Here is a 27,062-nt window from a genome sequence, read left to right as displayed (position 1 = left end):
CCAACTCCCAAAAGTAAGACTTCTGAACACCCAAACGTAAGAATTCCTAAGCCCCAAACGTAAGAAAACTAACCCCCAAACGTAAAAAAACTAACCCTCCTAACGTATGAATTCCTAACCCACAAACGTAAGAAAGCTAATCCCTAAACGTAAGAATTCGTAACCCTTAAACGTAAGAAAATTAACCTCCAAACGTAAGAATCCCTAGCCCCAAACGTAAGAAAAATAACCCCCAAACGTAAGAAAATTAACTCCCAAACGTAAGAATTCCTAACCCCCAAACGTAAGAGTTCCTAACCCACAAACGTATGAAAGCTAATACCCAAAGGTAAGAATTCGTAACCCTTAAACGTAAGAAAACTAACCCCAAGACGTAAGAATTCCTAACACCCAAACGTAAGAAAACTAACCCCCAAACGTAAGAATTCCTAACCTCCGAAACATAAGAAAACTAACCCCCAAACGTAACTTTTTCTAACCACTAAACGTAGGAAAACGAACCCCTAAACGTAATTAATCTAAACCCTAAACGTAAGCATTCTTAACCCCGAAACGTAAGAAATCTAACCCCCAAATTTAAGAATTCCTAACCCCTAAACTTATGAATTCCATACCCCAAACGTAAGAAACTTCACCTTGGGCTGACATCTTGCCTTGGTGGTGAAGCTTGTGTGTCTTAATGACCCAGAGAGCTGTGCCGGTTGGGACTGTGGTCCCTGGCAGGTCTAACCATGCCGGTTTGGTCGAAGGGTAGAGGCCAGACGAAGAACAGCCCCTGGTCCTCCAGGTTGGGGGTTGGGCGGTGGGCTAATAACCCGCTCCCAGAAAAAAAATATTTATTACAGAAACCGAAACTAGAGGTACCACTGCACCCTATCGGGAAGCAGGGGTAAAAGATGTTAACACCCGGTTGGAACAACGTGCGAAGCAGCGAATGACGCATAAACCGCCGACGAAATTGCTGTCGCCAAAAGCGCATGTGAAGATCGGGCAATGGAATGTAAGGACAATGTTTGAGACTGGTAAATGTGACCAGGTGATCAAGGAGATGCAGAGGTATGGTATTAGAATTCTGGGAGTAAGTGAAATGAGATGGAACTCTTGTGGGAAAATGAGGGTAGATACAGGCGAAACTGTGCTATACTCAGGAATAGATGAAGGTGAAAATCATGAGAAAGGAGTTGGCCACATTCTGTCCAAGGAAGTCTGCTGGAATGGGAACCAGTGTCTGAGAGGATAATCAGAGCCAGGTTCAACTCAAGGTGGCAACAGGTTACTATCTTGCAATGCTATGCCCCAACAAATGAGGCAACGGAGGAGGCGAAGGATGACTTCTATGACCAGCTACAGATGGTTTTGGAGCAGGTGCCATGCAGAGATGTAAAGATTGTTATGGGAGATATGAATGCTAAGGTGGGGATAGACAATACAGGCAGGGAGGAGGTGATGGGTAAGCATGGAGCAAGAGCTGAGATGAATGAAAATGGTGAGAGATTGGCGAACTTCTGTCAGGCAAATGAACTGGTAATCGGTGGAACGCTGTTCCCCCATAAGGAATGTCACAAGCAGACATGGACGTCTCCGGACGGTGGTATTGTGAATCAGATCGACCACCTGGCATTAAGCAAGAGATGGAGGAGCTCCCTGCTGGACGTTCGCGCGATGCGTGGGGCAGATGTTGGGTCGGACCACCACCTGTTGATGGCAAAAGTCAGGCTAAGGATTGCCAAAGTGAGAAAGGGCGAAAGTGGCCGAGAGCGTTTTGAGGTCAACAAGCTGAAAGATCTGGAGGTTAGGGATGCATTCAAGCTAGCGCTGTACAATAGATTTGAGGTTCTGCAGCAGTTGACGGAAAAGGAGCAACTGTCAGTGGATGATGAATGGAGGCAGATTGAACAGGGTTATGTGGAGACTTGCAAGCAGGTGCTGGGTAGGGCAAACGCAAACAGAAAGGAGTGGATCAGCAAGGAGACTTGGGAGATAATCGAGCAGCGAAAGGTTGCAAAAAACACTGCAAACATGTCCAGAACGAGAAATCAGAAGTGAGAGACAAGTTAAAGATACCAAGAGTTGAATAGGGAGGTGAAGAGGAGGTGTAGGAGAGACAGGAGGGTGTATGTGGAATCAGAAGCTGAGAGAGCTAAGGAGGCTGGAAAGAGAGGTGACGTAAGGACTTTGTACGAGATCACCAGAAAGCTAAGTGGGAGATTCCAGAATACGTGTAAGCCAGTGAGGAGCAAGGCAGGCGTGTTGCTCAGGACAGTAGAGGAGGAGATGCACCGGTGGAGGGAGCACTTTCAAACAGTGCTTAACCATGAAGAGCCGCTCAACCCGCCAGAGGTGGAGCCAAGTGACGAACTTAACATCAGGTCAGGTCGCATCACACGTATTGAAACCAAGAATGCTATAAAGAAGCTAAAAAACGAGAAGGCTGCAGGAGGTGACAATATTCCACCAGAGGCAATTAAGGCGGGAGGGGATATATCAGAGGAGGTTCTTCTGAACCTCTGCAACAGGATATGGAGTGAGGAGAGGATACCAGAGGAGTGGCGAAAAGGTCTGCTAATCAAGCTGCCCAAGAAAGGTGATCTGAACTGCTGTAAAAACTGGCGTGGCATCATGTTGCTGAATATGGCAAGTAAGGTGTTTTGCAGAGTGATCCTAGAGCGCATCAAGACTGCGCTGGATGAAAAGCTGAGAGAGGAACATGCGGGCTTCCGAGCAGGCCAAGGCTGTATGGATCAAAGAGCAACACTAGCTGCCGATTGTTGTAGAGCAGAGTATTGAGTGGCAGTCCTCCTTGTACATAAACTTTATAGATTTCGAAAAGCCCTTCGATAGTATCAGCAGAGATGTTTTGTGGAGGTTGTTGCGGCATTACGGGATGCCTGACAAGATAGTCACCATCATCCGAATTCTCTATGAGGGTTTCTCCGCACAGGTGATACACAATGGCCAGAGGACTCAACCATTGAATATGATGACTGGGGTAAGACAAGGCTGCCTGCTATCTCCCATGCTGTTTCTGGTCGCCCTGGATTGCGTGACGAGGACAGCCTTTGACAGAAAGAGAGGTATTCAGTGGACCTTTACGACACCTTGACTTTGCCGATGATCTGGCCCTACTGTCGCACAGAATACAGGATATGAGGGATAAAACACGGGCCTTGGAGGTACAAAGTGCGAAGGTAGGCCTGAAGATCAATGCCGCCAAGACAAAGCTGATGCGTATTGATACCAAACGTGACGATGGTGTGTCGGTCGCTGGAGAGCGGGTTGAAGAAGTGGACGAGTTCACATACCTTGGGAGCATTGTAAGCAATAAGGGATGCACTGATGAGGACATTCAGGCACGAATTGGAAAGGCAAGGCAGGCATTTGCGATGCTGAGACCAATATGGCGATCCACGGCACTAACAACCAAGACCAAGCTGAGAGTCTTTGGGTCAACTGTAAAGGCGGTGCTCTTGTATGGTTCTGAAACTTGGAGGCTGACCAAGGGACTAGAGCAGAAGCTGCAAGTGTTCATCAATAAGAGCCTGAGGAACATTTTGCGGATTTGGTGGCCAAGAAAAATCAGCAACAAGGAGCTTTGGAAACAAACAGGGCAACGACCGATAGAGGAAGAGATAAGACAGCGAGCTTGGAGTTGGATCGGCCACACGCTAAGGAGACCAGATGGACATGTAGTCAAGAGGGCACTGGAGTGGAACCCACAGGGAAAGCGAAAGAGAAGGAGACCCCAGCACACCTTAAGACGCACAAGAATGGCAGATTTAGCGGCGAAACATCTTACGTTGAACAAGGCAAAAGACGCTGCACAAAAAAGCGTTAGGTGGCGCCAACTAGTTGAGGACCTATGTTCCACTTAGGAACGAAGAGGATTAAGTAAGTAAGTAAACGTAAGAATTCCTAACCCCCAAACGTAAGAAAACTAACCCCCAAACGTAAGAATTCCTAACCCCCAAATGTAAGAAATCTAACCCCCAAACGTAAAAAACTAACCCCCAAACGTAAGAATTCCTAAACCCCAAACGTAGGAAAACTAACGCCCAAACGTAAGAATTCCTAACCCCCAAACGTAAGAAATCTAACCCCAAAACGTAAGAATTACAAACACCCAAACGTAAGAAAAATAACCCCAAAACGTAAGAAATCTAACCCCCAAACGTAAAAAAAGTAACCCCCAAACGTAAGAATTCCTAACTTCCAAAAGTAGGAAAACTAACCCTCAAATGTAAGAAAACTAACCCCTAAACATAAGAATTCCTAACCCTTAAACGTAAAACTAACCCCCAAACGTAAGAATTCCTAACCCCTAAACGTAAGAATTCCAAACCCTTAAACGTAAGAAAACTAACACCCAAACGTAAGAATTTCTAACCCCCAAACGTAAGAATTCCTACCCCCAAACGTAACAAAAACAACCCCCAAACGAAAGAATTCCTAACTACTAAACGTAAGAAAACTAACCCCAAAATGTAAGAAATCTAACCCCCAAACGTAAGAATTACTAACCCCCAAACGTAACAAAAACTAACCCCCAAAACGTAAGAATTCCTAACCCCCAAACGTAAGACTACCTAAGCCCCAAACGTAAGAAAACTAACCCCCAAACGTAAGAATTCCTAACCGCCAAACGTAAAAACTCAAACCCAAACGGAAGATAACTAACCCCCAAACGTAAAAAAACTAAACCCCCTAACGTAAGAATTCCTAACCCACAAACGTAAGAAAGCTAATCCTCAAACGTAAGAATTCGTAACCCTTAAACATAAGAAAATTAACCTCCAAACGTGAGAATTTCTGGCCCCAAACGTAAGAAAAATAACCCCCAAACGTAACAAAATTAACTCCCAAACGTAAGAATTCCTAACCCCCACAACAGAAGAAAACTAACCCCCAAACGTAAGAATTCATAACCCACAAACGTATGAAAGCTAATCCCCAAAGGTAAGAATTCGTAACCCTTAAACGTAAGAAAACTAACCCCAAAACGTAAGAATTCCTAACCCCCAAACGTAAGAAAACTAACCCCTAAACGTAAGAATTCCTAACACCCAAACGTAAGAAAACTAACGCCCAAACATAAGAATTTCTATCCCCCAAACGTAAGAATTCCTTACCCAAAACGTAAGAAAACTAACCCCCAAACGTAAGAATTCCCAACTCGCAAAAGTAAGAATTCTTAACACCAGAACAAAAAAATTTCTTAGCCCCAAACGTAAGAAAACTAAGCCCCATAAGTAATTCCTAACCCACAAATGTAAGAAAGCTAATCCCCAAACGTAAGAATTCTCAAGCCCCAAAGGTAAGAAAACTAACCCCCAAACGTAAAAAAACTAACCCCCATACGTAAGAATTCCTAACCCACAAAAGTAAGAAAGCTAATCCCCAAACGTAAGAATTCGTAACCCTTAAACGTAAGAAAATTAACCCCCAAACGTAAGAATTCCTAGCCTCAAACATAAGAAAACTGACCCCAAAACGTAAGAATTCCTAACCCCCAAATGTAAGAAAACTAACCCCTGAACGTAAGAATTCCTAACCCCCAAACGTAAGAAAACTAACGCCCAAACATAAGAATTTCTAACCCCCAAACGTAAGAATTCCTAACCCCAAACGTAAGAAATCTAACCCTCAAACGTAAGAATTCCTAACCCCTAAACGTAAGAATTCATACCTCTAAACGTAAGAAAACTAACCCCCAAAGGTAAGAAAGCTAACCCCCAAAAGTAAAAATTCCTAACACCCAAACTTAAGAAAACTTACCCCCAAACGTAAGAATTCCCGACCCCCAGAAAGTAAGAATTCCTAACACCCAAACTTAAGAATTCCTAAGCCCCAAACGTCAGAAAACTAACCCCCAAACGTAAAAAAACTAAACCCCCTAACGTAAGAATTCCTAACCCACAAACGTAAGAAAGCTAATCCCCAAACGTAAGACTTCGTAACCCTTAAACGTAAAAAAACCAATGCCAAAACGTAAGAATTTCTACCCCCAAACGTAAAAAACTAACCCCCGAAACGTAAAAATTCCTAACTCCCAAACGTAACAATTCCTAACCCACAAACACTAGAATTCTTAACCCCCAAACGTAAGAAAACTAACCCCAAAACGAAAGAAAAGTAACCCCCGAAACGTAAGAATTCCTATCCCCCAAACGTAAGAATTCCTAAGCCCCAAACGTAAGAAAAATAACCCCAAAACGTAAGAAATCTAACTCCCAAACGTAGCAAAAGTAAATACCAAACGTAAGAATTCTTAGCTTCCAAAAGTAGGAAAACTAACCCCCAAAGGTAAGAAAACTAACCCAAACGTAAGAATTCCTAACCTTTAAACGTAAGAAAACTAACCCCCAAACGTAAGAAATCTAACTCCCAAACGTAAGAATTACTAACCCCCAAACGTAACAAAAACTAACCCCCGAAACGTAAGAATTCCTAACCCCCGAACGTAAGAGTACCTAACCCACAAACGCTAGAAATCCTAACCCACAAACGTAAGAAAACTAACCCCCAAAAATAAGAAATCTAACCCACAAACGTTACAATTCCTAACTTTTACTAACCCCCAAACGTAAGAAAAATAACCCCAAAAAGTAAGAAATCTAACCCCCAAACGTAACAAAAGTAACCCTAAAACATAAGAATTCCTAACTTCCAAAAGTAGGAAAACTAACCCTCAAACGTAAGAAAACTAAATCCTAAACGTAAGAATTCCTAACCTTTAAACGTAAGAAAACTAACCCCCAAACGTAAGAATTCCTTACCCTTAAACATAAAAATTCCTAACCCTTAAACGTAAGAAAACTAACGCCCAAACGTGCGAATTCCTACCCCCAAATGTAAAAAAACTAACTACCAAACATAAGAACTCTAACCTCCAAACGTAAGAATTACTACCCTCAAACGTAACAAAAACTAACCACCGAAACGTAAGAATTCCTAACCCCCAAACGAAAGAATTCCTAACCCCCAAACGGAAGAAAACTAACCCCCAAACGTAAGAATTCCCAACCACCAAAAGTAAAAATTCCTAAGACCCAAACGTAAGAATTCCTAAGCCTCAAATGTGAGAAAACTAACCCCCAAACGTAAAAAAAATAAACCCCCTAACGTAAGAATTCCTAACCCAAAAACGTAAGAAAGCTAATCCCCAAACGTAAGAATTCGTAACCCTTAAACGTAAGAAATTAACCTCCAAATGAAGAATTCCTAAGCCCCAAAGGTAAGAAGACTAACCCCCAAACGTAAAAAAACTAACCTACAAAAAAAAGAAAACTAATCCCCAAACGTAAGAATTCGTAACCCTTAAACGTAAGAAAATTAACCCCAAAACGTAAGAATTCCTAGCCCCAAACATAAGGAAACTAACCCCAAAACGTAAGAATTCTTAACCCCCAAACATAAGAAAACTAACCCCTAAACGTAAGAATTCCTAATCCCCAAAGGTAAGAAAACTAACGCCCAAACGTAAGAATTCCTAACCCCCAAACGTAAGAAAACTAACCCCTAAACGTAAAAAAACTAAACCCCTTAACGTGAGAATTCCTAACTCACAAACGTAAGAAGGCTAATCCCCAAACGTAAGAATTCGTAACCCTTAAACGTAAGAAAATTAACCTCCAAACGTAAGAATTCCTAGCCCCAAAAGTAAGAAAAAATAACCCCCAAACGTAAGAATTCGTATCCCCCAAACGTAAGAAAATTAACTCCCAAACGTAAGAATTCCTAACACCCAAACGTAAAAAAACTAACGCCTAAACGTAAGAATTCCTAACCCCCAAACGTAAGAGAACTAACGCCCAAACATAACAATTTTTAACCCCCAAACGTAAGAATTCCTAACCCCCAAACGTAAAAATTCCTACCTCCAAACGTAAGAAAACTAACCCTCAAACGTAACAATTCCTAACCCTCAAACGCAAGAATTCCTAACCCCCAAACGTAAGAAATATAAACTCCAAACGTAAGATATCCTAACCCCGAAAGGTAAGAAAACTAACCCCAAAACATAAGAATTCCTAGCCCCCAAACGTAACAAAAGTAACCCCCAAACGTAAGAATTCCTCACCCCATAATATAAGAAAACTAACTTCCAAACGTAAGATTTCTTAACCCTCAAACGTAAGAATTACTAACCTCCAAATGTAGGAGAACTAACCCCCAAACGTAAGAATTCCTAACCCCCAAACGTGAGAAATCTAATCCCCAAACGTAGGCTTTCCTTACCCCCAAACGTAAGAATTCCTAACCCCCAATAGTAAGAATTCCTACCCCAAAACGGAAGAATTCCTAACCACTAAACGTAAGAAAACTAACCCCCAAAGGTAAGAAAACTAACCCCCAAACGTAGGAATTCCTTATCCCCAAACGTAGGAAACCTAACCCCCAAACGTAAGACTTCCTAAGACCCAAACGTAAGAAAACTAAACCCCAAATGTAAGAATTCCTAACACCCAAACGGAAGAAAACAAACCCCCATAGGTATGAAATCCTATTCCCAAACGTAACAATTTCTAAACCCCAAACGTAAGAAAACTAACCCCCAAACGTAAGAAAACTAAACCCCAAACGTAAGAAATCTAACCCTGAAACGTAAGAAATCCAATCCCCAATCGTAAGAATTCCTAACCCCAAAACGTAAGAAAACTAACCCCTAACCTTAAAAAAACTAAACCCCTTAACGTGAGAATTCCTAACTCACAAACGTAAGAAGACTAATCCCCAAACGTAAGAATTCGTAACCCTTAAACGTAAGAAAATTAACCTCCAAACGTAAGAATTCCTAGCCCCAAAAGTAAGAAAAACAACCCCCAAACGTAAGAATTCGTATCCCCCAAACGTAAGAAAATTAACTCCCAAACGTAAGAATTCCTAACACCCAAACGTAAGAAAACTAACGCCTAAACGTAAGAATTCGTAACCCCCAAACGTAAGAGAACTAACGCCCAAACATAACAATTTTTAACCCCCAAACGTAAGAATTCCTAACCCCCAAACGTAAGAATTCCTACCTCCAAACGTAAGAAAACTAACCCCCAAACGTAACAATTCCTAACCCTCAAACGCAAGAATTCCTAACCCCCAAACGTAAGAAATATAAACTCCAAACGTAAGGTATCCTAACCCCGAAAGGTAAGAAAACTAACCCCAAAACATAAGAATTCCTAGCCCCCAAACGTAACAAAAGTAACCCCCAAACGTAAGAATTCCTCATCCCAAAATATAAGAAAACTAACTTCCAAACGTAAGATTTCTTAACCCTCAAACGTAAGAATTACTAACCTCCAAATGTAGGAGAACTAACCCCCAAACGTAAGAATTCCTAACCCCCAAATGTGAGAAATCTAATCCCCAAACGTAGGCTTTCCTTACCCCCAAACGTAAGAATTCCTAACCCCCAATAGTAAGAATTCCTACCCCAAAACGGAAGAATTCCTAACCACTAAACGTAAGAAAACTAACCCCCAAAGGTAAGAAATCTAACCCCCAAACGTAAGAATTCCTTACCCCCAAACGTAGGAAAACTAACCCCCAAACGTACGAAAACTAAACCCCAAACGTAAAAAATCTAACCCTGAAACGTAAGAAATCCAATCCCCAATCGTAAGAATTCCTAAATCCAAAACGTAAGAAAACTAACCCCCAAAGGTAACAAAAGTAACCCCCAAACGTGAGAATTCCTAACCCCCAAACGTAAGAAATCTCACTCCCAAACCTAAGAATTACTAACCCTAAACGTAAGAAAATTAACCCCCAAATGTAAGAATTCGTACCCCCAAAACGTAAGAAAACTAAGCCCCAACGTAAGAAGACTAACCTCCAAACGTAAGAATTCCTAACCCCCAAACGTAAGACAACTAACCCCCTAAACGTAAGAAAACTAACCCCCAAACGTAAGAAATCTAACCCCCAAACGTTAGAATTCCTAATCCTTAAACGTAAGAAAACAAACCCCCAAACGTAATAAAACTAACCCAAAAAACTTAAGAATTCCTAAGCCCCAAACAAACGACGTCGGTAGAAGACCTCTACTTTGCCGATGATCTGGCCCTACTGTCGCACAGAATACAGGATATGAGGGATAAGACACGGGCCTTGGAGGTACAAAGTGCGAAGGTAGGCCTGAAGATCAATGCCACCAAGACAAAGCTGATGCGTATTGATACCAAACGTGACGATGGTGTGTCGGTCGCTGGGGAGCGGGTTGAAGAAGTGGACGAGTCGACATACCTTGGGAGCATTGTAAGCAATAAGGGATGCACTGATGAGGACATTCAGGCACGAATTGGAAAGGCGAAGCAGGCATTTGCGATGCTGAGACCAATATGGCGATCCACGGCACTAACAACCAAGACCAAGCTGAGAGTCTTTGGGTCAACTGTGAAGGCGGTGCTCTTGTATGGTTCTGAAACTTGGAGGCTGACCAAGGGACTAGAGCAGAAGCTGCAAGTGTTCATCAATAAGAGCCTGAGGAACATTTTGCGGATTTGGTGGCCAAGAAAAATCAGCAACAAGGAGCTTTGGAACCCAAAATGGGCAACGACCGATAGAGGAAGATATAAGACAGCAAGCTTGGAGTTGGATCGGCCACAGGCTAAGGAGACCAGATGGACATGTAGTCAAGAAGGCACTGGAGTGGAACCCACAGGGGAAGCGAAAGAGAAGGAGACCCCAGCACACCTGGAGACGCAAGAGAATGGCGGACATGGCGGCGACACATCTTACGTGGAACGAGGCAAAAGACACTCCACAAAAAAGGGTTAGGTGGCGCGCACTAGTTGAGGACCTATGTTCCACTTAGGAACGAAGAGGATTAAGTAAGTAAGTAAACGTAAGAAAACTAACCCCCAAAGGTAAGAATTCCTAACCCCCTAACGTAAAAAAACTAACTCCCAAACGTAAGAATTCCTAAACCCCAAACGTAAGAAAACTAACGCCCAAACGTAAGAATTCCTAACCCCGAAACGTTAGAAAACTAACCTCAAAACGTAAGAAATCCTAACCCCTAAACATAAGAAATCTAACCCCCAAACGTAAGAATTGCTAACCCTCAAACGTAAAAAAAATAACCCCAAAACGTAAGAAATCTAACCCCCAAACGTAACAAAAGTAGCCCCCAAACGTAAGAATTCCTAACTTCCAAAAGTAGGAAAACTAACCCCCAAACGTAAGAATTCCTAACCCCCAAATATAAGAAATCTAACCCCCAAACGGAAGAATTCCTAATTCTTTATCCTTAAACGTAAGAAAAGTTACGCCCAAACGTAAGAATTTCTGATCCCCAAACATAAGAATTCCTAAACCCCAAACGTAAGAATCCCTAAGCACCAAACGTAAGAAAACTAACCCCAAAAGGTAAGAATTCCTAACCCCCAAACTAAGAAAACTAACCCCCAAACGTAAGAATTCCTAACCCCAAACGTATGAAATCTAATCCCCAAACGTAAGAATTCCTAACCCCGAAACGTAACAAAACTAACCCCCAAACGTAAGACTTCCTAACCCCCAAAGGTAATAAAAGTAACCCCCAAACGTAAGAATTCCTAACCCCATACATAAGGAAACTAACCCCCAAACGTAAGAATTCCTAACCCTTAAACGTAAGAAAACTAACGCGCAAATGTAAGAAAAATAACTCCCAAACGTAAGAAAATTAACCCCCAAACGTAAGAATTCCTAACCTCCGAAACATAAGAAAACTAACCCCCAAACGTAAGAATTCCTAACCGCCCAACGTAAGAAATCTAACCCCCAAACGTAAGAAAATTAGCCCCCAAACGTAAGTATTCCTACCCCCAAACGTAAGAAAACTAACCCCCAAACGTAACATTTTCTAACCACTAAAGTAGGAAAACTAACCCCCAAAGTTAAGAATTCCTAACCCTTAAACTTATGAATTCCAAACCCCAAACGTAAGAAACTTCACCTTGGGCTGACACCTTGCCTTGGTGGTGAAGCTTGTGTGTCTCAATGACCCAGAGAGCTGTGCCGGTTGGGACTGTGATCCCTGGCAGATCTAACCATTCCGGTTTGGTTGAAGGGTAGAGGCCAGACGAAGAACAGCCCCTGGTCCTCCAGGTTGGGGGTTGGGCGGTGGGTTGATAACCTTTCCCAGAAAAAAAATATTTATTACAGAAACCGAAACTAGAAGTACCACTGCACCCTATCGGGAAGCAGGGGTAAAAGATGTTAACACCCGGTTGGAACAACGTGCGAAGCAGTGAATGACGCATAAACCGCCGACGAAATTGCTGTCGCCAAAAGCGCATGTGAAGATCTGGCAATGGAATGTAAGGACAATGTTTGAGACTAGTAAATGTGACCAGGTGATCAAGGAGATGCAGAGGTATGGTATTAGTATTCTGGGAGTAAGTGAAATGAGATGGAACTCTTGTGGGAAAATGAGGGTAGATACAGGCGAAACTGTGCTATAGTCAGGAATGGATGAAGGTGAAAATCATGAGAAAGGAGTTAGCTTCATTCTGTCCAAGGAAGCTGCACAATGTCTGCTGGAATGGGAACCAGTGTCTGAGAGGATGATCAGAGCCAGGTTCAACTCAAGGTTGCAACAGGTTACTATCTTGCAATGCTATGCCCCAACAAATGAGGCAACGGAGGAGGCGAAGGATGACTTCTACGACCAGCTACAGATGGCTTTGGAGCAGGTGCCATGCAGAGATGTGAAGATCGTCATGGGAGATATGAATTCTAAGGTGGGGATAGACAATACAGGCAGGGAGGAGGTGATGGGTAAGCATGGAGCAAGAGCTGAGATGAATGAAAATGGTGAGAGATTGGCGAACTTCTGTCAGGCAAATGAACTGGTAATCGGTGGAACGCTGTTCCCCCATAAGGAATGTCACAAGCGGACATGGACGTCTCCGGACGGTGGTATTGTGAATCAGATCGACCACCTGGCATTTAGCAAAAGATGGAGGAGCTCCCTGCAGGACGTTCGCGCGATGCGCGGGGCAGATGTTGGGTCGGAACACCACCTTTTGATGGCAAAAGTCAGGCTAAGGATTGCCAAAGTGAGAAAGGGTGAAAGTGGCCGAGTGCGTTTTGAGGTCAGCAAGCTGAAAGATCTGGAGGTTAGGGATGCATTCAAGCTAGCGCTGTACAATAGATTTGAGGTTCTGCAGCAGTTGACGGAAAAGGAGCAACTGTCAGTGGATGATGAATGGAGGCAGATTGAACAGGGTGATGTGGAGACTTGCGAGCAGGTGCTGGGCAGGGCAAAGGCAAACAGGAAGGAGTGGATCAGCAAGGAGACTTGGGAGATAATCGAGCAGCGAAAGGTTGCAAAAAACACTGCAAACATGTCCAGAACGAGAAATCAGAAAAGAGAGGCAAGTAAAAGATACCAAGAGTTGAATAGGGAGGTGGAGAGGAGGCGTAGGAGAGACAGGAGGGTGTATGTGGAATCAGAAGCTGAGAGAGCTGAGGAGGCTGGAAAGAGAGGTGACGTAAAGACTTTGTACGAGATCACCAGAAAGCTAAGTGGGAGATTCCAGAATACGTGTAAGCCAGTGAGGAGCGAGGCAGGCGTGTTGCTCAGGACAGTAAAGGTTGAGATCCACCGGTGGAGGCAGCACTTTCAAACAGTGCTTAACCATGAAGAGCCGCTCAACCCGCCAGAGGTGGAGCCAAGTGACGAACTTAACATCAGGTCAGGTCGCATCACACGTATTGAAACCAAGAAGGCTATAAAGAAGCTAAAAAACGGGAAGGCTGCAGGAGGTGACAATATTCCACCAGAGGCAATTAAGGCGGGAGGGGATACATCGGAGGAGGTTCTTCTGAACCTCTGCAACAGGATATGGAGTGAGGAGAAGGTAACAGAGGAGTGGAGAAAAGGTCTGCTAATCAAGCTGCCCAAGAAAGGTGATCTGAGCTGCTGTAAAAACATGGCAAGTAAGGTGTTTTGCAGAGTGATCCTAAAGCGCATCAAGACTGCGCTGGATGAAAAGCTGAGAGAGGAACAGGCGGGCTTCCGAGCGGGCCGAAGCTGCATGGATCAAATAGCAACACTGCCGATTCTTGTAGAACAGAGTATTGAGTGGCAGTCCTCCTTGTACATAAACTATATAGATATTTTTATTTAGATATCGACTACCATGAATTCGGTAAAGAACCTAAGGAAATCTACTTAAATGACAAAAAATAAGAACAGTAACAATTTCCTGGAATAAACCATTGAAAGGTCAAGTTGAGAAAAAAACTTATAAAAAGTAAGGTAAACAAGGTGTTATCATTTCTAAGAACTTAATTAAACATAACTTTGCTATTGCAAGTTTCTCTAAGGACACGTACAGCTTCTAATACCGAATTCATGACAGGAGAATTCATATGTTAATCACAAATTAAGAACAACTAAGTCGAACCACAAGGTATTATCTCTGAAGAGCTGCGTAACGAAAGAAATGAGTCAACTGGTCTTTTTCTGTGATATTCCCAAAACCAAACCGAAATATAATTTGTAATAAGTCCAAACATCAAATCCTTTAACTATTTTAACCCCAAATAATTGTGTTGTAAATTTTTTTCATCATTGTCAATTTTTATCATCTAACAAGTTCTCCCTCCTTAGACAGAGCTGCCCTCAGCTCTTTAAGAGAATAAAAGCAATTATTAAGATAAAAATTGAGAACCAAAAGCATAATAAACACGAAGTGGAGCAACCCATCACCGAGACATAACTCTTGTTTTGTGTGTGTTGTTGGTGGTGTTGTGGTTTCTTTTTTTTTTCTTTGTTTTTTTTTTGTTGTTGTTGTTGTTGGTTTTTTTTTTTTGTGTGTGTGTGTGCACTCACCGTTGCACACTTACGGGGACATTCATATGAAAACACACCAGGAAAGTGGGGACTGTTCAAATTATGGGGACATTTTCGAGTCCCCACGGAAAAAGTCCCCTAAAATAGGTAGTTCTTTGAAAATAGACCACCATAATGAGGACCCCTGAAGAGTCCCCACAAGTTGGTCCAAAGAACACACATATTGAGTCCTCACAAGAAGGTAAAAAACAAAACCTCGAAAAAAATTATCTTTTTGCCTTGTAGCACATTAAGAAGTGCCCAAGAAAACCATAACGATACTTAGATTAACGAAAAAAAATTTTTTTAGTGGTTTACACACTACAATTCTACATGAAGAACACACACTGTGTGTATTGTACACACCACTGTATCTGACTTATATGTAGAGTTTTCAAGTGTACTTTGAAAAAAAGCCTTTGGTGTTTAATGTAAGTATCTTAAATTTATTTTATGGGTTTTTTTTAGCACCTCTTAAAGTTCTTTGTGATAAAGAAAATAGTGTTCTTCAGTTTTTTTCCTTTTTCATCTTCTTGTGAGGACTCAAGGTGTGTGTTCTGTTAAACAAAGTACAGGCCGACCTATTTTGCGGGTCCTTTTTCATGACTAGGACAAACACCCACTACAGAACAAAAGAAGAGCCTGTTTCTTTTGGGGAATACAGAGTTGACATGTACATCATCATAATGTTCCCCTTTGGTCTAAGAATTAATAATTATCTTGCCCGAGGATTTTTAGTGAACCTGGAATCCTTTCACATCTTGTCAGTTTCCTGAAACTGTCTTAATTATGTAAGTATGTTATGGCTTTTTGGGGGAGCACCTCTAAATGCGCTTTGAGGTTAAAAAAATTCTTTTGGAGCTTTTGCTTTTTTACCTTCTAGTGAGGGCTCAAAGTGTGTGTTCTGTGAACCTAGTTAAGGGGACTTATGATGGGGCGCCATTATGCTGGTCTACTTCTAAAGAAATAGTTACTACAGGAAGTGCAGGAGCTGTTTTACAAAAGGTGACCCTGTGTCTCAGACTAAAAATGATAATCATAATTACTATTTTGTTATTATTACTATTACTATTATTATTATTATTATTATTATTATTATTATTATTATTATTATTATTATTATTATTATTATTATAAAAATAATAATCTCTTTATTAACATATACCAAGCAAATTGTAAAAACACTATTCATTTACAAATTCTAAATAATAGATAAAAGATACATAAAGGAAGAGGAAATAGATATAAATAATAATAAAAGTTCAAAATTCCATAAAATAAAGAATTCCATCATGCAGAGACATCAAGATCATACAATCGAATTATACTAATGACGGCTAAACCAGTGTCCATAAAAACCCTTAAGTATAAAAGCATATAGACACGATAGAGTCAGATATCCGCATAGCGACATTTATTTCACAGTCTAATGATTGCTCTATCTTGCTACGAAACGGCGTTCGCGAACCTCTGACGCATGCATGTACCGATCTTAAGAATTCAAACGAGATCTGTGTCCTGAGCCAAGTGATTACAACATGATAAGGCTCGGTGTCTTTCTGAGCTATCTTATCTGCGAGATGCTTTAAGAACCGCTGACACTCGTTTCCCATTCCGCCATTGGTTCCAAACACTAAAGGCGTAAACGAAGCCATTTCTATATCTAACACCCGCTGCTGGTACTTGCGCTTCTTCTCTTCTTCTTGCTCTTTGAACACTTCCGATGTTGGCTTGCTCTGGTAACATTTGGAGTTGACGCGCGTAACTCTAACATCAAAAAATGCCGTAACTCCTCTCGCCCAGAAACCTCCCGCTTTGATGTCCAACCTTGCCTCAGAACTTGTAACAGCGCTCCTCAAATTTAATCGCTCGTTGTCCAGGGGTTGAAGGCGTGGTTCGATTTCGACATTATTGCAGATCTTGTCGATGAATGTCGTTAACAAGTTCCGTACACCGTCCTGTCTCTGCGCTACAAGTTTGTTTGTGTCTAAAGTGTTGGAACCACTTATCATGAGTTGTATCGGTGTCACAGTCATCGGTACTCATATTACAGGGTAACAACTTACCTGACCAATTACCATGGTTGAACAGGCCCTTGTCAATTAGGCTTATTGCTTGTTATAGCCCTCATAGCAATACAACCGTTTTTACTTAAATAGGGTGCTAAACTTCGCTCTTTCTCTCTTTGTTCAATTATTAATGTTCCTATAGATACACCAGTACGTATCAAGAGATTAGTCGTTGAAAAGTTTGGAATGACAAAGCGATGGGAGGAAGAAGCTTCCCTGGTCAAAATGGAGATGGCCCACTTCATAAAATTCTCCATGGAGGTTGCTATGCCTCAGCTTCAGAGGATTGCAGATGAGTTGAAGGACAGCCTCGACAGTTAGCCAGTTTGATTCAAATGAATTCAATGTTTTACATTCATGTTGAGTAGCATTGTCTTTGAATGAAATATATATTTCCAACTGCTTTTCTTCTTTTTTTCTCCCAGTTTTTCAAGATCCTCCCCGTGAATTTGACGTTGAGATGCCGCTCGAGCCTGGTGAAGAGTCTGTGCAGTCAGAAAGTGTATGCTAAGAATTGCAAAACCTTTTAGCACTTGTCTAGTCTCTAGCTGGAAATCATTTTGGCTAATAAAGATTTTTTTTTACTCTTTTACGTTTAGATGGAGATAGCCAGGTAAACAACTGAGTCTCAGAACACAAGAGTAATTGAAGGAAAGTTGGCGTGTGTCAAAAATGGAATCGCGTTCTGTAAACTTCAACTGGTCAGTGCAGCAACCTCATTCAAAGCCGCTCTGTCAGGTATCAGCTTCGAGGAATCCCTTGATATCCAAGATGGTGAAAACGAAGAGGAAGATGATGAATATGTCGAGGACGATGTCGATAATGGAGCAATTTCTGATGACGAACGTGTAGACATCGATCAGCCCACCGCAGGGGAGGATCTTGAAGTCACTGGGGAAAATCTGCCGCATAGCAACCTGATAGAATGGAAATTTCCTGTAGAGATTAGCCAATCAACACTCGACGGGCGTAATGGTAGCTATGCTTGCAGTGTCATTGCGCTCATCTTTGCTCATGAAGTATACTGTCAGCGCCTTGACCTGCAATCAGTGCCTCTGTTATCTCCGCTGTGGGTTGTGCTTATGTGTTCTGCGATCAGAATTGGCAACCGGTTTTACGATAGTTGTCGCCATAGCTTGCCACAGCGTTTCCTGTCAGCAACGGAGGCTGCTATCATTGTAGAGCGAAGTGTCAGTGCTTCTGTTGACCTCCCTTTGCCGGTAAGCGTTTTTGATGAACATGCGCCCACAACTTTGTTGTTCCAGTTACGAAAGTTGTGTACCCGTAACCACGGCCATGCTGCCTTGCTAATAGCTAACGAGAAGACGGTCCTCTTTATGCCCATCGAAAACTGCTCTATTGTCTTGGTGGATACTCATCGACATGGCCTCCATGGTGCCGAAGTGTTATTGGGGCAGCAGGAGAGCTTAGACCAATTTGTACATGCCAGCCAGACCGTGCTAGGTTTGCAGGATGACACCTACGCCAATCTTTCCTTTATTACCTTTTAAGTGGAAACCTGCGTAAGATAGGTCCAAGCTTGGGACAGTAGTCATCCTCCAGCCCTGTTCTCAAAGTCACTTCCAACACTTCTTACTGGTTTTCATACCCAGCCTTCTCCCGGGCGACGTGCATTGTTAGTTATGCCAATCAACCAAAACATCCTATCTGGCATGCTCTATCCCATCGACAATCATATGACTGTGCAGCTTTGTTAACTGTGATGTTTGACTGTCGGGGAAGCAACTGGGATGTTGCTTCCTTTGCTCGTCAACACTTGTAATGTTATTGTTTTTGTCATGTGTTAATATTTGCTTTCTGTGTCGCCTTCACCGGTTGTACACACTGTTTAGTAACTATTCGTAATGTTTTTGTTTGTATCCGTTTCGTAAGATTGCTAGCGCTTGGTGTCCTTTGTTGGTCTACTGTGCGATGATTTTTGTTTCCGTTTTGCGTGCCTTTGTGGCACAATGTTTGCAGATTTTTTTATTAAAGGGGTGGGGTTCGACTCCCCAACGCAATTGGCGACCGATGTCCCCCTGTTTGTGTGCGGACCCTTCTCTCTGGTATTGCACTTCTTCGCCATTAGATGTTATGTCCTACAGCCATTGCACTTACCCTACTAGGGGGCTGCTCGTCCGCCTTAAACACAATAACATATATTAATAAGTACACGGTAAGAATTGTAATAGTCTATTCAACTTTCCAGGTATTTACCATATTTCCTGCAATTAAGAGTGAAAACCTCGCTTCGGATTGGTCTAGAGAAGTGGGTGATTATAGTACAGACGCACGCACGAATGTCGTCACTGTGGCAGGACGAAGCTATTTTTTCCCGAAAATTTGCTTGTCGTCCGAGACAACAACAAACAAAACGTCTTGGAACAGATCAATGGGATATAGGGCCTTTTGTGTGCTAACAAGCTAGAATGTTTGTCGTCAAACAAAACGGATGAAATCTGTCCCCACGTTTGTCTGTGAGAAAATGCAGGAATAGTCGACGATGAACAACATCACGCGGTCGATTTTTTGGAAGCAGAAATGTGCTAGTAGAATAAAGGTTACTTTGAGAAAGCTGTTTCCAAACTTCTTTGAAGTTTAGTATGCTAATTTGCAACTTCTTCATCCTAAGAAGTTCTTTACAGTTTACAACGTTTGTGAAAGCGCTTGGTATGAAGCTCACTTTAGAGAATCTTAGCATTAAGGTATATAACAAATTCATTCCATTCGGGGACCGTGTGTACCGCATAGAAGATGTCAAAATGCGGCAATAATATCAGACACGCTACTCGCCTGAGGTTCATTAGCGTACTTCTTTGTTCTTGCCATATTTTGACGTCTTCTCCACGTTCAGCAATAGGGCGCGCACGGCCAAATGGAATCTATTTGTTAGAACCGACCGTTAAAACTTCAGATCTATCAACACAAATACCTCTTATATAAGAATTCGTCTATTCGACAAATTTCAAAACAAGCAAAATGACTCGTATCACGGATGAACTGAAAACAAGTGTCGGTGATTTTGCTCTTGTTTACATTTACAATGTAAATACACGTTGTTATCCTGACTGAGCTTAATTTAACCTGTGCTCGTGTAAAAACTAAACGTTTTCGTTGAATTAAAATGTCATGGAACAGACAGTCTAAATTTAAGAGAAGTGGGATAATTTTACGGAACGGTCGATTTCGGAAATGCGACAAGAAAATACTATTTCGGTCCAATTTCTTATAGCGTAACTCTCCAGAAGCCTACTTTATCCCAAATGAAAGTGACGATTTGTGTTAATCTTGCCGGGGCTTTGTCATCATGGTCTTTCATGGCCCATTTTGCCGATCCAACAAAATTGTACGAATGTAGCCCGCACTTTCGCGTCACTGTCTTTAAAGACATGCCTAACGTATTTTCCAAATTGGTGAAAATTGGCAGATTGATGCAGATCGGTAAACTACCCGGCCTTTCTCATCGTTGCTAACTCCACATTGGCGAAAAGTGGCATTCCAACCCAGACAAAACGTATCATGGTGACTTCCATTTTGCAGATTAGTGCAAATTAATTATGCTAATCTTGCCCGTTCTTTCTCATCATCCCTTCTACGGACATGTTCCCAACTTCAAATTTGTGAAGAGACATTCTGACCCAGACAAAAACTACTTTTCACTCTCCTGCTTGGGTTTTAATCAATGACCATGAAAATTGGAGGAGATGTTAACAGCATAAAGAAGCCTACCATACCTTAGCGACAAGTTGAAAGGTCAAAACCAAAGGTCAGGAGGAAGAAAAATATGCCCCACGACCTTTGCTTTTAACCTTTGACCTTTTTACCCCCTGAGTTAAGTCCACTCGTCAAGGGCAATACGGTCACCAAGTTTCAAGGTCACAAGTGCTAATCTGGAGCTCTCTTTCACATCATCCTCTCTAAGGACATGTTCCCAACTTCAAATTTGTGAAGAGGCATTCTGACCCATATAAAAGGCACTTTTGACTCTCCTGGTTTTGAATTTTAATCAATGACCATGGAAATTGGATGAGACGTTAACAGCATGAAGAAGCCTAACATACGTTAGCAACAAGGTCAAATGTCAAAACCAAAGGTCAGGGGAAAGAAAAATAAAAGCCACGTCCATGGCTTTTGACCTTTGATTGATTTCCTCCTTGACCTAAGTTCAACCGTGAAGGACTATATGGTCACCAAGTTTCAAGGCCAACGGTCAAAAGCAAAGTTCACAGGGACTAAAAACGCATCGTATCTTTTCCTAGAAAAAAACTACTTTTCACTCTCCTGAGCTCGGGTTTTAATCAATGACCATGAAAATTGGAGGAGACGTTAACAGCATAAAGAAGCCTACTATACTTTAGCGACAAGGTGAAAAGTCAAAACTGAAGGTCAGGAGGAAGAAAATATGCCCCATGACCTTTGTTTTTAACCTTTGACCTTTTTACCTCCTGAGCTAAGTCCACTTGTCAAGGGCAATACGGTCACCAAGTTTCAAGGTCACAAGTTAAAAGCAAAGGTCACAAGTGCTAATCTGGCGCTCTCTTTCTCATCATCCTCTCTAAGGACATGTTCCCAACTTCAAATTTGTGAAGAGGCATTCTGACCCATATATAAAAGGCACTTTTGACTCTCCTGGTTTTGAATTTTAATCAATGACCATGAAAATTAGATGATACGTTAACAACATGAAGAAGCCTAACATACGTTAGCAACAAGGTCAAATGTCAAAACCAAAGGTCAGGGGAAAGAAAAATAAAAGCCACGTCCATGGCTTTTGACCTTTGACTGATTTCCTCCTTGACCTAAGTTCAACCGTGAAGGACTATATGGTCACCAAGTTTCAGGGCCAACGGTCAAAAGCAAAGGTCACAGGGACTAAAAACGCATCGTATCTTTTCCTAGAAAAAAACTACTTTTTACTCTCCTGAGCTCGGGTTTTAATCAATGACCATGAAAATTGGAGGAGATGTTAACAGCATAAAGAAGCCTACTATACTTTAGCGACAAGGTGAAAGGTCAAAACCAAAGGTTAGGAGGAAGAAAAATATGCCATATGACCTTTGCTTTTAACCTTTGACCTTTTTACTTATTGAGCTAAGTCCACTCGTCAAGGGCAATACGGTCATCAAGTTTCAAGGTCACAAGTTAAAAGCAAAGGCCACAAGTGCTAATCTGGCGATCTCTTTCTCATCATCCTCTCTAAGAACATGTTCCCAACTTCAAATTTGTTGAGAGGCATTCTGACCCAGAAAAAAGTCACTTTTGACTCTCCTGGCTTTTAATCTCTGATCACTTCCCCCCTTGACCTAAGTTAAACCGTCAAGGACTACATGGTCACCAAGTTTTAAGGTCAATGGTCAAAAGCAAAGGTCACAAGGACTAAAAAGGCCTTAACAACCCAAATGACTCAATTGACTTGGATGACGTAATTGACAAGGATGATCCAACTGACTTGGATGATCCAACTGACTTTAAGGACACAACTGACTCAATTGACTTGGATGATCCAACTGAGTTGGATGATCCAATTGACTTGGATGACCCAAACGAACTCTTTGTTAATTTTAGCAATCGCATTTCGAACGTCGCCATTCATTAACGGTTTGTACTTTGGACGGATAGACACAGTCTTCTAACAGATGTTTTTTATCAACAGTTTTGCGAATCGCTGAAACAAGGCCCGGTAAGCAGCGTGAACATCATTACAGTCGTCTATAGGCATCTCTACCAGTCACAACTCTGTAGAGTAGGATTGGCGCAGTGTCAGAGCACTCGCGTTCCACCAATCGCCAATGGCCTGATCGCGGGTTAGATTTTTCCCCGAGTACTCCGGTTTTCCCTTCTCATCAAAAACTAACATTTGATTTGAGTTGAATTGCTTTGATTTAATAAGGAGATACCCTCGATAGGGATACCCTCCGGCATATCCTGTTGATGGTATTGATGTTTACATTGATCAGAACGAATAAAGACAAAAAAGTATGATTATTAATGCCTTGACCTTTGATTCGACAAATCCCAAACCTGTGCGTTTAACAATCCCTCTCTATAAGAGAAGCTCCAATTTTGGCAAAAATAAAACAATGATTGTACAAAAAGAGCGCAAAGTTGGTAATAATTGAGTCCAGTAACTTACTACCAGTTTCCGTAACTCGAGGTGGTTCAGATAATGATTATTACTACAAATATGACAGAAGTTGCTACTCTCTCTTCTTTACTCTTCTCTACTCTCTCTTGACCTCTTTTCCAAAATAGTACTTGCACAAAGTGAAACTTTTCTGTTCCTGTACAAAGCCCTCGCTAATTAACATATTTCAATATGTTAAAAGATTGTTTAAGTTAACACAAACATATTAAGTAAAACCATCGAACAGCTTCTCTAAGAATCCTTTTGTATATTCCTTCTTCCCTGTGTTATTGCATTTATAGTATGCTTTGAGGGAAACCTGATTCATTTGAATGTCGCCTTAACTCACTCCTTTTGGTGTCCTTTATACATGTAATCAGGCGAGAGCCCTAAAGGCGGATAGCGGGAGTCGCACAAATGTGGGCAGCCAGATAAAAAGTACAAAATGCGAGCAGGAGTAATCGAAAAAGAGGGTGGGAGTCAGGAACATGGCAAATAGAAAAGAAGACTCTACATATAGGACTGAGGTAAGGTGAAAAAGAGCTAAGTCGAAGTTCAGACATCTGTAAGCACAATAGAGCACAATAACGATTCTTCTTCTTCTTTTTCTTCTTCTTCTTTTTCTTCTTCTTCTTCTTCTTCTTCTTCTTCTTCTTCTTCTTCTTCTTCTTCTTCTTCTTCTTATTATTATTATTATTATTATTATTATTATTATTATTATTATGTGTTGGCGAGGGACCCTATAATATTTAGTGCATGAAGCGTGATATCTGCGTATAATGCATGAACGCTTCAGCGATAGAAAAGGGCAGGGAATTTATGAGACAAATAAAACCAGGGCCACCTAGTTGTTCATTTCGCTAACATATCTGATCAAAAAGGCTTTTTGACTCAGAAAGTTGGGTGAAATGGTGACCAAAATGTACAAATATTTTGTTTTATCATTCGTAAGCTCCCCACTGGTCTGGCTACACTAGTCATAATTTCTTGCGCAAAGGGATCAATCGTGATTATCACAATGTTGTCCAAATTATTCATTTAAGAGGTGATACCTTGCAAAGAAGAGACGAGTGCATTTCGATCGAATCCTGCGATAGAGAAAAGAAAGACAACAACAGATTTTACAGTAAAAAATTGGCGGGAAATTTGACACAAAAAATTTGACGGTAAATAATGGCCCAAGAACACAAAATTCTGCCACACGATGGCGTAATTAAAATGTAACATTCATGTGATTTAATATCAATGTAGGTGATGAAGCCTTTCTGTAAAGGGCGCTAACTAGTAAGTGCGTTTCGATACTGAACGCAGGTAATTTTTGGCCGGGAGATATAGCGGCCTAATTCAGTGCAGTTCCAGAGTCCCCACATGTTCTGAACACAAAATTGTCTCGCGCAATGCTGTTTTCTATTATTGGACAAATGACAACAGAGCCCCCTAGTCGTTCGTTGCAGTAAAATATCTGTTCAGAATAGCTTTCAGCTCCAAAAGTCTTGTTTTACAAATTGTGATGAAAAGCGCTGCTAGACTTTTCTCGCTTGAAGTGTCACCTCAAACTCTCGCCGTGAGTCAGCTTAGGATCCGGATTATAAACACCGGGAAGCGGGTACATGACTTGTTACCCCTGTGTGCTTACGAAAAAAAAATTGGGAGCTGTACATGTGCAGGTATGAACATTCGCACAGTAGCTGGATCTAAAATGTTTGATTTTCTCCCTGCTTAAATCTGGTGATGCTAGGCCGGTCACTTCATCGCAGGAGATCGCTTTTCGATGCTAGTTTGATGGTGGTTCTTGTAAAGGTTTTTGAAACGATTTGTTAGTCTCAAACGTTTATTCCCTGCAGAACAATATTGTTGCTGCATTCGTATTCTCGAAGTCAATTTAACTCGAGCACCGTTTTATAATCTGGAATAACTGATACTAGTTTCATACTCTAAACAATAAATTATGTTTCGCCAAAGAAATGTCTAGTATTATCTGTAAAACACGTCCTAAACGAACCGTCGTGTTCTTCTGAGTTAATAACGAAAATTTCTTTTCACGTCATTTTGATCAAGGTTTACATATTGTTCTCGCAGCTTAATTACTTTTAGAAGGAAGAGTGAACCATTGGTTAATTTTGCTTTGCTGATAAGGAAAACAATGCAAGCCAAAACAGCCACATGTGAAGGAAAAGGTGGTAAAGGGCTGAAAATGCTTCCATTAGCTAAATAGGTTGACTCAACGTTCACTGGCGGTTTGTTTTTGGCTGACGGCTCAGTTTGTTCCGTTTGACTTTAATGTTATCTTGTGTGTCCGTGAGCCAATGTTGTGAAAACATGCTACGGACTTAAGAGGACCAACGCAACCGCCAGCCGGTGAACTTTCAAAGATAAGAAAGATTAAAGGAGAATTTTTTTTTGTTTGTATAGTACGGTCCCCACTTCTCCGATTCTGGAGCAATGGAAAATTAAGGGGACCAAAGGTGATTGAAACTTGTTCAAAGACAAGAAAGATGAAAGGACTTTTTTTTATCTGAGACATTGCAATGAATTTATCAATGGATTTACTAAGATAATGCTTTATTCGAGTCCCCATGCATATAAATACCTGTTCCATTAATGTAGATAAGATCTGAACCAAGTGCAAAATGTTACTTCGTGACAGTGAATTATCTCTACTGCCAAGTATTTTGGCTAGAATTTTTTTGTTGTCGGTTCGGTGACGCATTACATGTACCACACAGCAGAGCAGTTCACGAGGAACGCTGAGCTAGGCTATACGGGTGAGCTATAAATCCTTATGTTCCTAAGGACCCTTAGTTGTTAATTCTCTGCGCTACGTTGTCCTGTTGAATGAGGCCCTGCCAGGGGGGGCTCCCGTGTCGCTTGTCTGAATTTTAAAATGTCCCGTGTCGGTGTTTTGTCAGTGCACATGTCGCTGTCGGAAATTTAATGAAAATAGTTTGTCCTTGTCGGAATTTAAGGTTAGGGAAAACGGTGCGTGATGCGGAAAATAGATCGCGAGCTGAGGTTCTTTATCACCTCAGACCCACACACGCTTACCTTGTGAAAAGGTCTGCTAATAATGCAAATCAACGGGAAAAGTATATGGACGAAGGCTTCACCACTCGCGAGTCACGCCATCGTCTGGATCGCCCTTGCTCGATTTTTCACTGTCTTTATTTTTATTGGTCAAACTTTCCCGTTGTTGGCCTTTACATCACACTAAAATTAGCGTAAAAACATATGAAATCACCGTTCTTTGTCGTTAATTCTCGGCCTTATTGTCACTGTCGGAGTTTTGTCGAGAAAAGTTGTCTTTTGTCGCGAATTTATTTCATGCGCTGTCGCTACTTTTTGGGCCATGTCGCTGGTCGGAATTTACCCTGGCAGGGCCTCTTGAATACGTTTTGGGGGATTTAGAGCCTACTGTTAAATAAGGTCCCCACAAGGGTCTGAACACAAAACTTTTTCACGCAGTGTAATGAACTGATTGCTGTGATTATTATGGTGAATTTATGCTGTGAAGTGAAACTAAGGAGCCTTTTATGAAAACAGATCGCTATGTTATAGGCTGAAGTGTTCATAATTTACCTAGTCGTTACTTTAGGCGAACAATTTGACTCAGAAATTCGGATAAAACTGTGACGAAAAACCGGATTTGTATTTTCTCGACATCCACCAGTGCGTATAACACAATGTCACAATGAACAAGTCGCCGACAGAAAACTGAAGGAAATTTATCTTTCAAAAAAAATGATAATAAAACCAGGGCCACCTAATTGCTCGTTTCTGTAAAGTATCTGATCGAAAAGCCTTTTTCGACTCGGAAAATCGGGTGAAATGCATGGTGACCAAAATGTGCAGCTGTTCTGTTTCACTAGTGGTCTGGCTACACTCTGCAAAATTTCTAGGGCAAATGTAGCAATTGCGATTATCACAAAGTCTGACCAAATAATAGCTTTAATAGATGAAGCATTGCTATAAGGGACGAGTCCATTTCGGTCGAATCCTGTGACAGATAGACTGCGATAACTTCGACAGTAACAAATTTTGCTCACGATAT

At 41.5% G+C, this 27,062-nt stretch overlaps 2 protein-coding genes and 2 long non-coding RNA genes across 4 annotated transcripts in view; 2 read left to right on the top strand and 2 right to left on the bottom strand.

Annotated features, from left to right (window-relative positions):
* The window catches only part of LOC146461963 (uncharacterized), an 87,390-nt gene that overhangs the window by 2,359 nt on the left and 57,969 nt on the right, over nucleotides 1-27,062 (bottom strand). The gene's annotated exons all lie outside the window — the stretch shown is intronic.
* Nucleotides 935-2,429, top strand: LOC146461971 (protein CFDP2-like). The gene is made up of 2 exons (XM_085086318.1): nucleotides 935-1,160; nucleotides 1,202-2,429. Exons 1-2 carry the CDS (start codon nucleotides 935-937, stop codon nucleotides 2,044-2,046), a joined length of 1,071 nt encoding a protein of 356 aa, XP_084942444.1. The 3' UTR covers nucleotides 2,047-2,429.
* On the top strand, nucleotides 14,963-17,630 carry LOC146461969 (uncharacterized). Its single transcript, XR_014857282.1, has 4 exons — nucleotides 14,963-15,826; nucleotides 17,033-17,206; nucleotides 17,316-17,392; nucleotides 17,490-17,630. It is a non-coding gene; the product is annotated as an uncharacterized LOC146461969 (long non-coding RNA).
* On the bottom strand, nucleotides 15,818-17,040 carry LOC146461970 (uncharacterized). The gene has a single exon (XM_085086254.1). The coding sequence runs from the start codon at nucleotides 16,855-16,857 to the stop codon at nucleotides 16,183-16,185; it is 675 nt and encodes a 224-aa protein (XP_084942380.1). The 5' UTR covers nucleotides 16,858-17,040; the 3' UTR covers nucleotides 15,818-16,182.

The sequence above is a fragment of the Pavona decussata genome, unplaced genomic scaffold (assembly GCF_977016875.1).
Source record: "Pavona decussata unplaced genomic scaffold, jaPavDecu1.1 SCAFFOLD_193, whole genome shotgun sequence".
Classification (NCBI taxonomy): Eukaryota; Metazoa; Cnidaria; class Anthozoa; order Scleractinia; family Agariciidae; genus Pavona; species Pavona decussata.
Note: the sequence above shows the minus strand (reverse complement) of the source record. Positions and strands in the feature narration are given on the sequence as shown.

What these genes read in the sequence shown, in the direction of transcription:
- LOC146461971 (XM_085086318.1), top strand. Translation starts at nt 935, where the DNA reads ATGACGCATAAACCGCCGACGAAATTGCTGTCGCCAAAAGCGCATGTG. An exon ending in ATACTCAGGAATAGATGAAG is followed by an intron (nt 1,161 to 1,201) that starts GTGAAAATCATG and finishes ATTCTGTCCAAG; the next exon opens with GAAGTCTGCTGGAATGGGAA.
- LOC146461970 (XM_085086254.1), bottom strand. Translation starts at nt 16,857, where the DNA reads ATGACTGTGACACCGATACAACTCATGATAAGTGGTTCCAACACTTTA.